Source organism: Panthera tigris, chromosome X, assembly GCF_018350195.1.
Source record: "Panthera tigris isolate Pti1 chromosome X, P.tigris_Pti1_mat1.1, whole genome shotgun sequence".
Classification (NCBI taxonomy): domain Eukaryota; kingdom Metazoa; phylum Chordata; class Mammalia; order Carnivora; family Felidae; genus Panthera; species Panthera tigris.
The window spans coordinates 17,421,440-17,440,206 of NC_056677.1; the positions used below are offsets into that span (position 1 = coordinate 17,421,440).

Consider the following 18,767-nt stretch of genomic DNA (forward strand, 5'->3'; position numbering starts at 1 on the left):
CAATACTTGTATTGAACAAACTAGACTTTAAAACAAGACTGTTAAAAGAGACAAAGAAGGGCACTATATAGTCATCAAGGGGACAAGCCAACAAAAAGATATAATAGCAATGTGAGTATGTATGCATCCAAATGGGACCACCTACATATATAAAACAATTAATAACAAACATAAAACAACCTAGTAGATAACACAATAATACTAGGTGATGTTAGCAGCCCATTTATACCAATGGAGAGATCTTCTGAACAGAAAAACAAGGAAACAGTGGCTTTGAATGACACACTGGACTACATAGACTTAATAGATATATTCAGAGCATTCCATCCTAAACCAGCAGAATATACATTCATCTTAATAGGGAACATTCTCCAGAATAGATCACATATAAGATCACAAAATGGATCTCAACAAGTACAAAGAGATTGAAATTATACCATGCACCTGTTCTGACCACAACACTGTAAAACTAAAAGTCAACTAGAAAAAAATTTGAAAAGACCACAAATACATGCAGGTTAAACAACATGCTACCAAACAGCAAATGGGTTAACCAGAAAACCAAAGAAAAAATTTAAAACTACATGGAAACATGAAAATGAAAACAAAGGAGTCCAACAAAGCAGTCCTAAGAGGGAAGTATATAGCAATACAAGTGTAGCTCAAGAGGCATGAAAAATCTCAAAGAAACAATCTAACCTTGCACCTAAAGGAGCTAGAAAAAGAACAAAAGATGAAGCCTAAAGCCAGAAGAAGGAAGGAAATCATACAGAATAGAGCCAAAATAAATGACACAGAAACTAAAAAAACAACAGATCAATGAAACCAGGAGCTGGTTCTCTGAAAAACATCAATAAAAATGATAAACCTCTATCCAGACGTATCAAAAAGAAAAAAGACACAAATAAAATCACAAATGAGAGGAGAAATAACAACCAACACCACAGAAATACAATTATAAGAGAATATGATGAGAAACTATATGCCAACAAATTGGACAACTTGGAACAAATGGAAAAATTCCTAGAAACATATAACTACCAAAACTGAAACAGGAAGAAATAGAAAACTTGAACAGACCGATAACCAGCAAGGACACTGTATCAGCAATCAAGAAACTCCTAACAAACAGAAGTCCAGGGCCCGATGCTTTACATGTGAAATCTATCAAACATTAAAAGAATAGCTAATACCTTTTCTTCTCAAACTATTCCAAAAGCTAGAAAAGAAAGAAAACTTCCAAATTCATTATATGAGGCCAGCGTTACCCTGATACCAAAACCACACAAGGACTCCACTAAAAAAAGAAACCTATAGGCCAATATCTTTCATGAACATAGTTGCGAAAATTCTCAATAAAATGCTAGCAAATAGAATCCAGCAGTACAATTAAAAAAATCATTCACCATGGTCAAGTGGAATTTATTCTTGGGTTTCTAGGGTGGTTTAATATTTGCAAATCAATCAACCTAATACAGCACATTAATAGAAGAAAGGATAAGAACCCTATGATCATTTCAATAGTTGCAGAAAAAGCATCTGACAAAGTACAACATCCATTCAAGATAAAAATTCAACAATTTCCCTTAGGTTTCAGTTAAGGAGTTCTCTCAGGGTATCCTTCCAGGTTTTGTCCAGAAGATTTTTTATTCTCTAATTCTTGAGTTGCATTTAAAAAGTAATTTGAGTATTATCTTAAATTTTGAAGGCTTCAAAGTATTTTTACTTTGCCTTCATATAACAACTGTATTATCCTTTTTAAATTATTCTGACTTTTTCTAAAAAACTATTTGAAATGTGAGTATTATATATAAAGCGACAAATTAATGTTTTATAGGTGCTAATGGCTATAGAGTGAATGTTACATTACAGGTTGATTGATTAGGTTCCTCTCTTTTTTTTAAAATGGACTCTAACTTTATTTTTTTTTGTTTTTTTGTTTTGTTTTTAATTTTAATTTTAATTTTTAATATGAAATTTATTGTCAAATTGGTTTCCATACAACACCCAGTGCTCATCCCAACAGGTGCCCTACTCAATACCCATCACCCACTTTCCCCTCCCTCCTACCTCCCATCAACCCTCAGTTTATTCTCAGTTTTTAACAGTCTTTTATGCTTTGGCTCCCTCCCTCTCAAACTTTTTTTTCCTTCCCCTTCCCCATGGTCTACTGTTAAGCTTCTAGGGTCCACATAAGAGTGAAAACATATAGTATCTGTCTTTCTCTGTATGACTTATTTCACTTTAGCATAACACTCTCCAATTCCATCCACTTTGCTACAGATGGCCAGATTTCATTCTTACTCATTGCCAAGTAGTATTCCATTGTGTATATAAACCACAATTTCTTTATCCATTCATCAGTTGATGGACATTTAGGTTCTTTCCATAATTTGGCTATCGTTGAAAGTGCTGCTATAAGCATTGGGGTACAAGTGCCCCTATGCATCAGCCCTCCTGTATCCCTTAGGTAAATTCCTAGCAGTGCTATTGCTGGGTCGTAGGGTAGATCTATTTTTAATTTTTTGAGGAACCTCCACACTGTTTTCCAGAGTGGATGCACCAGTTTGCATTCCCACCAACAGTGCAAGAGGGTTCCTGTTTCTCCACATCCTCTCCAGCATCTATAGTCTCCTGATTTGTTCATTTTAGCCACTCTGACTGGCATGATGTGGTATCTGAGTGTGGTTTTGATTTCTATTTCCCTGATGAGGAAGCGACGTTGAGCATCTTTTCATGTGCCTGTTGGCCATCTGGATGTCTTCTTTAGAGAAGTGTCTATTCATGTTTTCTGCCCATTTCTTCACTGGATTATTTGTATTTTGGGTGTGGAGTTTGGTGACTTCTTTACAGATTTTGGATACTAGCCCTTTGTCTGATATGTCATTTGCAAATATCTTTTCCCATTCTGTAGGTTGCCTTTTAGTTTTGTTGATTGTTTCCTTTGCAGTACAGAAGCTTTTTATCTTGATGAGATCCCCATAGTTCATTTTTTCTTTTAATTCCCTTGCATTTGGGGATGTGTCAGGTAAGAAATTTCTGCAGCTAAGGTCAGAAAGGCTTTTTTCCTGCTTTCCCCTCTAGGGTTTTGATGGTTTCCTGTCTCACATTCAGATCCTTTATCCATTTTGAGTTCATTTTTGTGAATGGTGTAAGAAAGTGGTCTAGTTTCATTCTTCTGCATGTTGCTGTCCAGTTCTCTCAGCACCATTTGTTAAAGAGACTTTTTTTCCATTGGATATTCTTTCCTGCTTTGTCAAAGATTAGTTGCCATACTTTTGTGGGTCCAATTCTCGAGTCTCTATTCTATTCCATTGGTCCATGTGTCTGTTTTTGTGCCAATACCATGCTGTCTTGATGATTACAGCTATGTAGTAGAGGCTAAAGTCTGGGATTGTGATGCCTCCTGCTTTGGTCTTCTTTAATATTACTTTGGCTATTCAAAGCCTTTTGTGGTTCCATATGAATTTTAGGATTGCTTGTTCTAGTTTCGAGAAGAATGCTGGTGCAATTTTGATTGGGGTTGCATTGAATGTGAAGATTGCTTTGGGTAGTATTGACATTTTAACAATATTTATTCTTCCAATCCATGAACAAGGAATGTTCTTGCATTTCTTTGTATCTTCTTCAATTTCCTTCATAAGCTTTCTATAGTTTTCAGCATACAGATCTTTTATATATTTGGTTAGATTTATTCCTAGGTATTTTATGCTTCTTGGTGCAATTGTGAATGAGATCATTTTCTTTATTTGTCTTTCTGTTGCTTCATTATTAGTGTATAAGAATGCAACTGATTTCTGTATGTTACTTTTGTATCCTGTGACTTTGCTAAATTGATGTATCAGTTCTAGCAGACTTTTGGTGGAGTCTGTCGGGTTTTACATGTATAGTATCATATCATCTTGAAAAAGTGAAAGCTTGACTTCATCATTGCCAATTTTGATGCCTTTGATTTCCTTTTGTTGTCTGATTGCTGATACTAGAACTTTCAACACTACATTAAACAACAGCGGTGAGAGTGGACATCCCTGTCGTGTTCCTGATCTCGGGGAAAGCTCTCAGCTTTTCCCCATTGAGGATGATATTCGCTGTGGGCTTTTCATAAATGGTTTTTATGATCTTTAAGTATGTTACTTCTATACCAACTTTCTTGAGGGTTTTTATTAAGAAAGGATGCTGAATTTTGTGAAATGCTTTTTCTGCATCAATTTACAGGATCATATGGTTCTTATCTTTTCTTTCATTAATGTAATATATCACATTGACTGATTTGTGAATGTTGAACCAGCCCTGCAGCCCAGGAATGAATCCCACTTGATCATTGTGAATAATTCTTTATATATGCTGTTGAATTCAATTTGCTATTATGTTATTGAGAATTTTTGCATCCATATTCATCAGGGATATTGGCCTATAGTTCTCTTTTATGCTGGGTCTCTGTCTGGTTTAGGAATCAAAGTAATGCTGGCTTCATAGAATGAGTCTGGAAGTTTTCTTTCCCTTTCTATTTTTTGGAACAGCTTGAGAAGGATGGGTATTATCTCTGCTTTAAATGTCTGGTAGAATTCCCCTGGGAAGCTATCTGGTCCTGGACTCTTATTTGTTGGGAGATTTTTGATAACTGATTCAATTTCTCAGCTGGTTATGGGTCTGTTCAAGTTTTCTATTTCTTCCTGTTTGAGTTCCTAGTGTGGGTGCTTAGGAATTTGTCCATTTCTTCCAGGTCATCCAGTTTGTTGGCATATAATTTTTCATAGTATTCCCTGATAATTGCTTGTATTTCTGAGGGATTTATTGTAATAATTCCATTTTCATTCATGATTTTATCTATTTGGGTCATCTCCCTTTTCTTTTTGAGAAGCCTGGCTAGAGGTTTATCAATTTTATTTTTTAAACAATCAACTTTTTGTTTCATTGATCTGCTCTACAGTTTTTTTTAGATTCTATATTGTTTATTTCTGCTCTGAACTTTATTATTTCTCTTCTTCTGCTAGGTTTAGGCTGCCTTTGCTGTTCTGCTTCTAGTTCCTTTAGGTGTGCTGTTAGATTTTGTATTTGGGATTTTTCTTGTTTCTTGAGATAGGCCTGGATTGCAATGTATTTTCCTCTCAGGACTGCCTTCGCTGCATCCCAAAGCATTTGGATTGTTGTATTTTCATTTTCGTTTGTTTCCATATATTTTTAAAATTCTTCTCTAATTACCTGGTTGAACCATTCATTCTTTAGTAGGGTGTTCTTTAACCTCCATGCTTTTGGGGGTTTTCCAGACTTTTTCCTGTGGTTGACTTCAAGCTTCATAACATTGTGGTCTGAAAGTATGCATTGTATGATCTCAATTCTTGTATACTTATGAAGGGCTGTTTTGTGACCCAGTATGTGATCTATCTTGGAGAATGTTCCATGTGCACTTGAGAAGAAAGTATATTCTGTTGCTTTGGGATGCACAGTTCTAAATATATCTGTCAAGTCCATCTGATCCAATGTATCATTCAGGGCCCTTATTTCTTTATTGATCCTGTGTCTAGCTGATCTATCCATTGTTGTAAGTGGGGTATTAAAGTCCCCTGCAATTACCACATTCTTGTCAATAAAGTTGCTTATGTTTGTGATGAATTGTTTTATATATTATATTTATATAATTTAATATATTTTATATATTTTTTTATCCATTCTGATACCCTATGTCTTTTGGTTGGAGCATTTAGTCCATTTACATTCAGTGTTATTACGGAAAGATATGGGTTTAGAGTCATTGTGATGTCTGTAGGTTTCATGCTTGTGGTGATGTCTCTGGTACTTTCTGGTCCTTGAAACATTTCACTCACAGAATCCCCCTTAGGATCTTTTGTAGGGATGGTTTACTGACGATGAATTCCTTCAGTTTTTGTTCGTTCGGAAAACCTTTATCTCTCGTTCTATTCTGAATGACAGACTTGCTGAATAAAGGATTCTCAGCTGCTTTTTTTTTTCTGTTCGTCACATTGAAGATTTCCTGCCATTCCTTTCTGGCCTTCCAAGTTTCAGTAAATAGGTCTGCTACTATTGTTATGTGTCTACCTTTGTAAGTTAGAGCCTGTTTACCCCTAGCTACTTTCAGAATTCTCTCTTTATCCTTGTATTTTGCCAGTTTCACTATGATGTGTCGTGCAGAAGATCGATTCAAGTTATGTCTGAAGGGAGTTCTCTGTGCCTCTTGGATTTCATTGCCTTTTTCTTTCCCCAGATCAGGGAAGTTGTCAACTATGATTTGTTCAAGTACACCTTCAGCCCCTTTCTCTCTTCTTCTTCTTCTGGAATTCCTATGATACAGATATTGTTCCATTTGATTGCATCACTTAGTTCTCTAATTCTCCCCTCATACTCCTGGATTTTTTATCTCTCTTTTTCTCAGCTTCCTCTTTTTCCATAATTTTATCTTCTAATTCACCTATTCTCTCTTCTGCCTCTTCAATCTGTGCTATGGCCACCTCCATTTTATTTTGCCCCTCATTTATAGCATTGTTTAGCTCCTCACAAGTATTTCTTAGTCCCTTGATCTCTGTAGCAATAGATTCTCTGCTGTCCTCTATGCTTTTTTCAAGCCCAGTGATTAATTTTATGACTATTATTCTAAATTCTTGTTCCATTATATTGCTTAAGTCGTTTTTGATCAATTCATTAGCTGTCGCTACTTCCTGGAGTTTCTTTTGAGGAGAATTCTTCTGTTTAGTCATTTTGGATAGTCCCTGCGGTAGTTCCAAACTGCAGGGTACTTCCCCTGTGCTGTTGGGAGTAACTTGTGTTGGTGGGCGGGGCTGCAGTCAGACCCAGTGTCTGCCCCTAGCCCACTGCTGGGGCCACAGTCAGACTGGTGTGTACCTTATCTTCCCCTCTCCCAGGGGCAGGACTCACTGTGGAGTGGTGTGGCCCCTTTCTGGGCTGCTTGCTCACTGCCAGGCTTGTGGTGCTGCTTCCATGAGATCTGGCCAATGGTGTATTAGCTGGAGTGGATAGGCAAGGTGTACAGGGGTGGTCAGGGCTGGCTTAGCTTGCTTTGCCAAGGGTGGTCCCCTGTGGGAGGGGCCCTGCAGCTCTGAGAGGGAGGCAGGCTCATCAGGGGGATGGCTCCACAGAAGCACAACATTGGGCATTTGCACAGTGCAAGCAAGTTCAGTGAAGGGAACTGGTTGCCTTTGGAATTTTGGCTGGGTAATGGGAGAGGGACATGGTGCTTGCCAGCTCCTTTGTTCCCCTGCTGAGCTGAGTTCTGTCTTCCGGGGCTCAACACTCTCCCTCCTGGCATCCTCTCACCTTTCCCGCTTTCTGAGAGCAGAGCTATTGACTTTTAACATTCCAGATGTTAAGCCCTGCTGGCTGTCGGAACTCATGGAGTCCAGCCCCTCTGCTTTTGCAAGCCAGACTTCAGGGGCTCTGCCCTGCCGGGCGGGCTGCCCCTCCACCGCCCCAGCTGGCCTCTGCCAGTCTGTGTAGTGCACACTGCCTCTCTGCCCTTCCTACCCTCTTCCGTGGGCCTCTTGTCTACGCTTGGCTCCCAAGGGTGCATTTTGCTAGTCTTCTGGCATTTTTCTGGGTTATTTAGGCAGATGTGGGTGGAATCTAAGCGATCAGCAGGACGCGGTGAGTCCAGCGTCTTCCTACACCTCCATCTTCCCAGGTCTGGACTCTCTTAGACCATTGGGAGGTGAACTGAGAGCTTGGAAGACCCCCTACCACAGTCCCTGGAGCACAGGCAGGGCCTGATTAGGTTCCTCTCTAATGAACTATTACTATCATTGAGCTTCTCTAAAAAATTATTATAATGTGTTTGTAAACAAATATTTCTTCATGAAAATCATTAATACACAAAAATTAAAAATGAAAATACTTTTCTACTTCAAGGAAAATGCTTTAATACAGGGGAAAACTTCCAAAAATACGTCAGGAAAGCACTTCAGATATATCATTTAAGTTTAATTCATATAGTCTCCAAAGGGCAGCTGGGAATGAGCTTTGAAGGGGACCGGCACATGTCCTTCAACTTGCAGAAGGCCTTATCCTTCCTCCAAAGAGTGAGCAATGTGCATATTCAGATGTGATTAAAGATCTTTACAAGGGGAGATTATTTGTGATTATCCCTGTGGGCTCTAAATCCAAAATCAAGTGTCCTAATGAGGGAGAGGCAGAGGGATTTGGCACACACAGAAGAGGTGGCCATGTGATCTCAGGAGCAGAGACAGGAGTTATAATGGCCACAAATCAAGGAATGACAACAACTACCAGATGCTGTCAGAGACAAGATTAGAGCCTCCGGAAGAAGCATAGACCTGCCAACATTGTGACTTCAGCCCAGTGATAGTGATTTTGGATTTCTGATCTCCAAAGTTCAAGAAAATAAATTTCTGTTGTCTTAAGCCAAATAAGTGAATAAATAATTCGATATAATTATAAGTTGTTCTTATCTAGCCACTAGAGAATATCCTTAATAACCTTATAAAAAGATTTCCTACTTAATATACTGACACACTGGACAAAATCTCCCAAATGCTTCACAGATAATCCATACTCAGATGCAAGAGAATCTGCAGAGAATGTTGTTTTATTTGTGCAAACAAAACCTTTTTACTTGAGAGAATATTGCAATTCATATTTAGTGGTGAATGTTGAATAGACTATTTTTTTAAAAAACAAGCCCATGACTCCAAAAGGAATGTTCTTAAATTCTTAGCAAAGAACATTCAGACGTGTATCACTATTAAATCTTCACTGGTAACATACATAACTTGGTATTTAATGTTTAAGTGTGCAAACTCCTCTGATACCTCTTTTTTCTCCTCTAAGTTTCTTTTCTTAAATTACTATAGAAGAAATAAATCGAAATTTCATATCAAGTAGGTACCCAGTGCTTGTTGACTTAATAATACAGCTAAATTTATTCTGCCATTTGCTTCCCTTTTTCATACCCCTAGTATTTTATCTCCCATTTTGCTTATGCATCCCCTCACATATAGCCTGGTGACTTGTAGTTCCATTCTGAACTCTGTCTACCCTAAGCTCTGTAAACACAAGGGAGAATCTCTTTGTGCCATATTGTTCTCAACTGTAAAAGGAGCATAAGTCAAACTTAGAATTTATTTGGGCCTCAGAGGCTATCTAAAATTCTTTGGGTCTTATGATTTTCTATAAGGTAATAAATAACATTTTTTATTTATACGTGACAATAATGTACATGCTGCTGAATAGTTTGACCAAGGTCATCCTTTGGGCAGGTTAACAAGCTATTTTTGGAGATGTTTTACAAGTCACAATTAGCTGTTTTAAAATTTAATTGTAACTGGGGCACCTGGGTGGCTCAGTCGGTTGAGCATCCAACTTTGGCTCAGGTCATGATCTCACAGTTTGTGGGTTCAAGCCCTGTGTCAGGCTCTGTGCTGACAGCTCGGAGCCTGGAGCCTGCTTCGGATTCTGTGTCTCTGTCTCTCTCTGCCCCTCCCCCACTTGTGCTCTGTCTCTATCAAAAATAAATAAAATGTGAAAAAAAATTAATTGTAATTCATGAAATCTTTCCCTAAAGTTTATTTGTGGAGGTCTTATAGTATATCCTATTGAATGCAGTAAAAAGAAAAAATGCTTATTTATAAATATTTATTCATATAACTTCTTTCCACATTAATATATAGGCAATATTTATGGTGAAATAATAAATATTACTAGAAATTCAAAGTGAGACCGAGGAAAGTAAGAAAACATACTTAGCAAAAAATCAGTATGACTGCTTTAGATATGCTTCATATTTGTGAGCTAATGTAACCATGACAAAAATAAAAATAAGTTTAGTTTCATAATTTCTGTTATAAAAAGGAGAAAGTTTATTGGTTTCACTAAGGAATCATTTTTTTCTTGTACCATATTATAGAAGAAATTTTTTATGTGAGTCATGGAGAGGACACAGAATAAAGCTATATTGGATATGATTTATTTCTTGCTTTTTCATTTTATAGTTGAGTTGTGCTTTCTTTACTCACTTTGAGACTACAGAATTTTTAATAGCATCTACATTCATGACTATGCATGTGCTAATAGAATAGATACTAAAGATAATTATTGATAAAAATGAATTTCACAATTAAATGGACTTCGTTTAAAAGAAAAACATTTATGTGTCTTAATGATCTTTCTTTCTTGCATGGCAGAATTCCAAGATATAATGCCCTCATCTTTGCTTGTTCTTATTAGCACCTAACACATTTTATTGTGATTTGTTTATCTGACATTTCCCCAGATCCTCACTTAACTGTGGGTTCTGCTAGGCCAGGAATACTATCTTAGTCATTTGTAATTCTAAATACTAATTTTGTTACCTGTACATAGTAATGTACTCAGTAAATATTTTAGTGAATGAATGTAATACTGAATTTAAGTTTATTTGTTTTCTCTCTTTTTATAATTCAGAATTATGGCTTGGAAACAGAGAATCTAAAAACCCTTTCTCACAAGTTGAATGCATCTGCCAAAAATCTACAGAATTTTATAACAGGGAGGAGAAGGAGTGGCCATTATGATGGGAGAACCAGCCGAAAGTTGCCAAATGACTTTTTGACTTCAGTTGTGGACCTGATAGGAGCAGCCAAGAGTCTGCTTGCCTGGTTGGACAGGTAAAATCTTCCACATGTTTCATAAGTAATCCTCCTCAGGTACTAGCCTGAATATAACATTATTTCATGTATTCTTGTGAAAGGATTGGACAGGTAGAGGAATATCAAGTGACGAGTGTCTAATTATGATTCACCACAATATAAGGGTATCATCAAATAGACATTAATTGTTTGTAAAGTTTTATATCTACGTAGCCAATTAATAATTAGTCCCTGACACTTTCAGAATACCTTAACTGCTTTATAAGCAAAGTCATTTTCGCCTGTCATAACAAGATTTATAGAACTGTTTTGTCTCCTAATTTTCTTTATTCTTTGAATTAATTGGTCATATTTAAGGAAGTGACCATTAGGATTCTATTTGCTGTTTTAAATAGGTAATTAGACACTGACACTTTCATAGATTGCATTGCATGTCTTCTTACCCTTGCTTTATTCATTCTTTGTTATTACTCACATTGCACAATCTTAGATATCATAAACATAGTTTTAGATTTTTTTTCTAGTTTAGTTTTTATTTGTCTTGGAACACATAAAATAACAAAAGTTTTCATGTTATATAATGAAAAAGATTAAAATTGAATATGTGATTAAACATTGTAATGGTAAAACAAATTATAATTTAAAAAATTAAGCTCTTTATTTTCATTTTTAGAATTTTGGTGTAAGAGGTATGTACTATGTTATAATGGTTACATAACCAAATTTTAAAATACATTTTATCTCTCATAAGAAACTCCAGCAATATAAAATTTTACCAGAATTCTTTCTTGAGTAAATGTCAGTAAGATATATATTATATATAACATTTTGGCTTTTTAAAAATATGAGGCCTTATTTTATAAATAAAGTATTTGTATTTTTAAAGTAAAAGTTAAGATAATTTAACTTTATTCTATATTATCTGAATTTATATATATTAATAATAACATACAGCATGATGATAACAAATCCAGATCTTAATACTAAGCTCTGTGTTATTAGCTTTTTGACAATTAATTGGTGGACAGCGTGTTTCTTTTGCATTATGACATGATTAAAATTTAATTCTCATCATTGTCTAAACTACATTTATCAACTGATTAAATTGGTTACATTTTAAATATATAAATTCTACAAGTTTCATAATGATCTGTAGGTAAAATATATTTAACATATGGCTTAGTCCTTAAGCAGTGTAATATATTTGTTTCAGAAGGCTTCTCACTAATTAGAAAGTGTAAAGAACACATACTCAATTTTTGTTATATCTTCTTAAACTATCATCTGCTCTATAATTGTGAATTTTCTCGGTCTCAATATTTGTATTTAGTAAATTTCATTATATATATTTTTTACACTGGTACTTGTGAAATATATTAATAAAAAGAATAATTAGAGAATGTTGTTACTTTTTGTGGCAGATATGGCTGTTTATAAAAACATACAAAAAGCTTCTTAAACACTACGATAGTTTCTCACATTTTATTGTATTACATAATTTTTTATGGTAACGTTATTTTTATCATGTAAGAAGATGCTTTTAGTAAATGCCAGTTAAGCTACAAACACATATGAGTGCATACACACATACAAAAAACACATACAAACACATGCATAAAAATCCATGAAGTCAATCAATGGTGTTTTGTGTTTGTTTCATAGAAAGAGAAAACATGATAAAAAGCCTGAAGGAAATAATTTAAATCATCTGTTTGGCTTTCATTGCTGCAAAGGTTTTCACAATGCTTATTTTGTATTCCATCATACCACGATGATTGATTAAATCAAAGACCATTTAACATTTTGACCGTAAAAATGAAATATGTACTTGGAAGGAAAAAAAGACAATATTATGATAACTTTAAAATCATCTGCTAAGACTGTAAATTGAAAAAGGAAGCTGAAGTTTATATTTTGAAGATCTTTCACAGAAAAGTTCAGGTCCAGGCTGGCTTGACTATAATGATGATCCTTTAACAAGCTTAAGTTTTAAAGAGGAAAGAAGGAGAAAAAAATTTTTTTGCCATGCTAAGGCACTTGGACTTATGCTGAAGGCCTTGGGAACCTGTTTAGGGTCATTGTGTTTAGACCTGTGGATTTTGATAATTACTAGAACTGTAGTTTTAGGAAAAATTAAAGAAGAGTAAGGGTGGAAGAAGGAAAACTAACTTAAGAGGCTATTTTAGGAATTAATCATGCTGCTGCTACATCAGTTAATCATGTTGATGATTCTGATGCTAATACCTCCAGCCACACTCATTTAATCAAAGCAATCCTAGGAGCGTTGTCTTCATTTCATAGATAGGACAACTAGCACTTATAGAAGTTAAATTCAAAACCAAATGGCAAGTAAGTGGTGGAACCATGATTCAGTCCAGGCATCTGACTACAGAGTTGATCCTGCTCTTTACTGAAGTTTTTAATTAGAGGAACAGCAGTGAAGATGGAATAATGTCAGAGATATTTATGCAGACAAATAAGACTCCTGGACAGGTAAGATCTAGAGACTATGGGAGACATCTAGGTATCTGGCTTGGCTGGCCCAGTTGATGTTGATGCCATTATCAATGTAGGAGGAACAGGTTATGGTGGAAGATGAATGTTGAATTGAGTGTCAGGCATGATAAATTGTGCAAAGGTCTTTAGAGTATTGCTGCTCAGAAAAGATATATGGTCAATAGAGATTTGGGAATAGTTAAAATAGAGATGATAAAGTCATGGATATATTAATATGGTGGTTTAAGGAGATTTTTAGAATGGATTCCTTTTATCCTGCTCCATTTGTGTTCCATAACACTTATACCCTTCTAAGACTATATAATTTACTTATATATTATTGTTTCTGTCTGATTACATGATGTATGCTTCAAGAGAGCAGGGATATTCATCTGATTTGTTCACTGCTGTCAGAATTATCTAGAAGAGTTCCTGGCCTGTAGTGGGTGCTCAATAAATATTTTGAGTAAAAGAAGAGAACTGGGATAGGGAGTGATAGGGTGGTTCAACTTTGTGAACCACCAACAACTAAAGGTTGAGTAGAAATGCTGCTTGTGGAAAAAAATGAGAAGGCATAACCGAAAAGGTAGGAGAGAATTAAACGAGAGTGGGGTCATGGAAGCCAAGGGAACAAAGAGGTTTTCTTAAATTTTTGTGGGTTTTTTTTTTTGAGATTTCAGTATTGGGTTTTTTTTCCAACTTTATTGAGCTGTAATTGACATATAACTGTGTAAGTTTAAGGTGTACAACATGGTGATTTGATACACATATATATTGTGAAATGATTACTGCAGTAGGATTAGTTAATACATCCATCACCTTTTTTTGTGTGAGTAGTGAGAACATTTAAGATGGAAGTAAAGAGTTTTATGGGGAAAAGGAAGAGGTCTGTAAGATCAAATGCTGCTAAGTGATTAGGTAGGGTAAGGACTGAAAGTGTGTGCTGCATGAGGGAATCAGGATATATGTGTTGTCCAGTTTAGTGGTTTTATTTAGAAGTCATGAAAACTGGAATACGTGAGTTGGTTATGAGTTAAAAGTGAGAACTCTTCTATGGGGCGCCTGGGTGGGTCAGTTGTTTAAGCTTCAGACTTCAGCTCAAGTCATGATCTCAAGGTTCCTGAGTTTGAGCCCCTCATCAGGCTCTGTGCTGACAGCTCAGAGCCTGCAGCCTGCTTCCGATTCTGTCTCCCTGTCTCTGCCCCTTGCTCACTCACATTCTATTTCTCTCTCTTTCAAAAATAAATAAACGTTAATTTTGTTTTAAAAAAAAGTAAGTGAGATCTCCTCTTTGAAGAAATTTTTCTTTGAAATGGTATGTAGTTTGGAATAGTTTTGTGTAATATTAACTTCCCCTTTTCATAAATTCTTAATCCCTTAGTGGTGCTAGGAAAGAGGAAAGGTAAATGATGAATGGTTACTTCTTTATTTGGGAGCTTAACTTTGCTTCCTCCTCTGCCATGGATTGTATGAATATCTTAACTGTTCCTTGGCTAAATTTCAGAAGGTCCTGAAATCAATTTAAATGTAATAGAACTTTATCTGTAACTATGCCAGGTGAAATGTTTAGGCTGTTTGTTTTCCTGACAAGTAACCCAGACTTTTGTCAGAGATTATTAGTGGGTTTGTATTTAAATTATATTTTTATTCCTTTCAAAGAAAAAAAATGTTTTCTAGGTAGCAACAAGAACACAAGACAACACTTCACATGTCCTCTTGTTTCATTATGCCCTACAAGCTACACAGGAAACAAAACACATATCATTGCTAGAATAGCCACAAGAGCAGTGTTCTAAATTACCATTATTTTGAGTCCCAGCCAAAATGTATCATGAAATAGTGCAGAGGAGTAGAAGGCTGAGAAAGAGTTGAATTTCAGCTCTCCCTCTAGTCCTGGGTAATCTTGAACATTAACTTCTGTTTTTATTTTCTTTCTAGAATAGGATGTAAAACCTGCAGAATTTGAAGTTCTCTTCTAAGCACTAATATTCTATAATTCATTGACCTTGTTCACCAAAGCTATGTGAGCAATATATCCAACTTATTTTCTTCTAAATAATATCAAAGAATGAACACTAACAACATTTGTTAATTACTTATAGAATCATGATTTAACTCCCTGCCTCTTCTCTAAATAAATTTAGTTAATATTTTTAAGTTCTAGAACAAAACTAATCTCTTTATGCTTTCTTTATAAAATGTAAGACTGTGCCTTGTTTATTTTTGTTTGCTTTTGAAGAACATAAAACTTAGGTATTTAATTATAAAATTCCATAGAAATGATGTTGACCAAAAATTCTTAATATTTTGATCTGTTGATGTAGATTTATTTTAATTTAAAGAAACAGTGATATATATTTTTTCATCAAAAATTTTTTTGCATTTGGGGAGAACTTGCATGCACAGCAATATGATATGGGTTTATTACAATTTTTTTTGTATCACTTTAAGGGGGAAAAAGGAAAAGAAACAATAGGTGAAAATCTTTAATATATTTGTAGATACTGAACTAGATGCTTTCTATATATCAACTCATTGAATTCTCATAAGGCAGGTATCATTATCTCCATTTTACATATGAAACAGTAAGTAATTTGCCTAAAGTCATTCATCTAGCATGAAAATTAAAATTTGAATCTATTTTTGTCTGATACCAAAGTGCTTCTTGTTTCTCATTTGTGATTTTCCTTTGTCATGCTACATCTTCTTTCGAATGTTGACTAATTCTCAGAAACTTTGAGGAAGTTATTCTTAGAAATGCTGCATAAATAAACATTTATTTTCATTTTGGTGTTGCTCTTCAAGTGCTGAACAAGAGTGCAATTTTTCTCTTTTTTTTGCCTAGATACTTAAAAATCACTATATAGAATTTTTATTTGTATAAAGTGTAGTTCACATTCTACTTTGAAGTCCTCAGTGAGATATCTTTTAAATCGTTGAAAACCTTTTGAATGTTTAAGAATTAAAAGTTACAGAAAAAATGTTTGCAATTCACAAAAACTTCAATTTCAGTGGAGCTTTCATTCAAATAAAATTCATTTTTAAAAACCAGGTCCTTACATTTCTTCTTAAAAATTTTTCTTTAATGTTTCTTTATTTTTGAGAGAGAGAGAGAGAGACAGAGCACAAGTATGGGAGGGGCAGACACACACACACACACACACACACACACACACACACACACACACGGAATCCCAAGCAGGCTCCAGGCTCTGAGCTGTCAGCACAGAGCCCAAAGTGGGACTCGAGCTCAGAACCATGAGATCATGACCTGGGCCGAAGTCTGACACTTAACCTACTGAACCACCCACGCACCCCTACATTTGTTAAATCATATAAAATCGAATGGTGACAAAATTGCTTTTTTTCTCCCATTTTAAATATTAACTTGAATGAAGCATCAGGCTTTTCCAGAGGAAAAGCTTCAGACATGAATCACATTTGGTAGCTTTACTGTTTATTTTCAATGCATGGTTTACTTGTCTATTTTTAACCTGAATCCCACTGTTCTTCACACCTCATCTTTCCTACAGTTTTATATGGCTTTGCCAAGTCAATCTATACTTGCGGGTTTATGGATTACTGTATGTATCACGATGTACAGTAACATCATTAACAGTATTCTAAGTATTATTTATAGAAAAAGTTTATTTTGCTATTTATATTGAAAGTTTATTATTTTCTCTCATTTTTAGTATTAATATATAATTCTAATGTTTCTAAAATACCTTTCAAGACCATTCTGTTTTGAAGTGATCAATGAGATATCTTTTTATATCATTGAAAACCTTTTAAATGTTTAAAGCGTAAGAGTAGGGTGATAAGGAAAAAATATTTTCTTTGAAATCTTTAGCCTTATCTAAAAAAAAATAGTTGAACTGATTTCTTTCATGATGGGAAACTATAGGACAAAAATGAATTCTATACCAGGAAAAAAATTATAAAAACCGAACTACCACAAACAGTGCCACATACTGTGGCCCATTGTTTGGTCTTCTTTCCTCTCCTGTGCTCACTGCTCTCACTTGGTACTTGTTCCAGAGAGAAGCACTAATGTTAGCACTGCTGCTGTTCACGGACTGCCCCTCAGGCTCAGCAGTGCCAGCCTGAGAAATAGTAAGGCATTCCAGATGTCCTTTTTAACTTCTTAGCTTATTAACTTTCCTTATTGGCTTCTAATTTGCTTAGCATTTCTGAACCATTAATAACTTTTCCATAAATGTAATACTTTTGTTTGAAAAGAACATATAAAGAATACTGTCTTAGAGGGTCATCAACGTTTGCATTTGCAAGAGGTATAAGCATTGTATTATCTATATGATGATTTAAGAGGAACAGTTGTTTAACTTTTAAGTTCTAAATAGGATAGTTCCTGTAGTGGCCATTTATTAATGAGCCAAGAATTTCTTTTTAACTTTCTGGCCTCAAGAAGCTTTCCTGCCAGGAATTTAATTTCCTTTACTTGGAGTCACTATGTTCTTTTTTTAAGTAGGCTGAGCTCTAGCTTGTTTTTTTTTTTTCCAGACTGAAGAATAAATTTCTCTTTTTTTTTTATGTTTTGTTTATGAACTCATCATGCTCATTTACTCTACAAAGATCTGTTTCTGTATCTCAGATGATCTTTAAGTCATGATGGAGTAATCATCTTTGGTAACTCACAAAGATTGGAACCCTGTCTGTCATTCTTCATTTATTTATGTATGTGTATAGCCAAAAATCATCATACCAAACATTAATATCTTCACAATAAGAATAGTTCTTTAGTATGGTTGTACATGATTTGCCTTTGAAATAAAAACTTTAGGGGAATTCACTAAAAGAGAAAATCAGTGTTTTCTTTGGTTTATGTTTAGAGTTTTTCCCCAGATTTTTTGACATTTAATCTTGAGCAAGAAGCTTGTGTTACATGAAATGTGAGTGGTCAAGAAAGCGGAAAACGCCTTAGAATTCAGTTTGCTACAGGCATTCTGCCATCAAATAGATTCTTCGTTTTATATATTTTGAAGATCACATTTATGGGAAAAACCATGCTGTATTTCATCTTATCACTTTTGAATGAAGTTTTAAAATTTTATTAACAGACTTTGACCTTTTCAAACCTAGGAACCCAAACTCTTTGTACTCATGCCAGAGCATTTTGAATTCTTAATTAAAATGCCAATTTGTACGCTTCAGTGCAGTAAAAATGGCCTTTAGTTATTTTTTAATGATTTTGTCTTAGAAGTGTTATATTTTACATATTTTTTAAAAAATGGTTTTAATGAGGCCTAATTTACGTTCTGTAAAATTCACCTGTTTTAGGTGTACAGTTTAATGAGTTGTAGTAAATTTAGATACACCTATGCAATAAATATCTCTACAATCCATTTTAGAAAACTATCATGAGAATAGATTTTTTAAAGTTGGTTCCTCACAAAGAGGTTAATTTGTTTTTAACTGAGAACATAGATTAATCAATTACATACATTTTTTCCAATTGAATTCTTAATGTCTCTTTCTGTTTTAGTAAATTATGATGAAAAATATACTGAGTTTTGGAATATAGATTAGTGGAAGACAGCCCATATTAGGCTGTGCTATATAGAATCACTTAGAAAACAATATGTTAAAACCACTGACAAAAGAAAGACTCATTTAACAAATAGTATTGGGACACTA

At 34.8% G+C, this 18,767-nt stretch overlaps 1 protein-coding gene across 4 annotated transcripts in view; it reads left to right on the forward strand.

The window, feature by feature from the left end:
* The window catches only part of CNKSR2 (connector enhancer of kinase suppressor of Ras 2), a 297,547-nt gene that overhangs the window by 74,733 nt on the left and 204,047 nt on the right, over window positions 1-18,767 (forward strand). For all 4 annotated transcript variants that reach the window (XM_015540102.2, XM_042974263.1, XM_042974264.1 and 1 more), the window contains exon 3: window positions 10,429-10,631. In XM_015540102.2, the coding sequence (XP_015395588.2) occupies window positions 10,429-10,631 (203 nt within the window). The remainder of the gene's footprint in view (window positions 1-10,428; window positions 10,632-18,767) is intronic.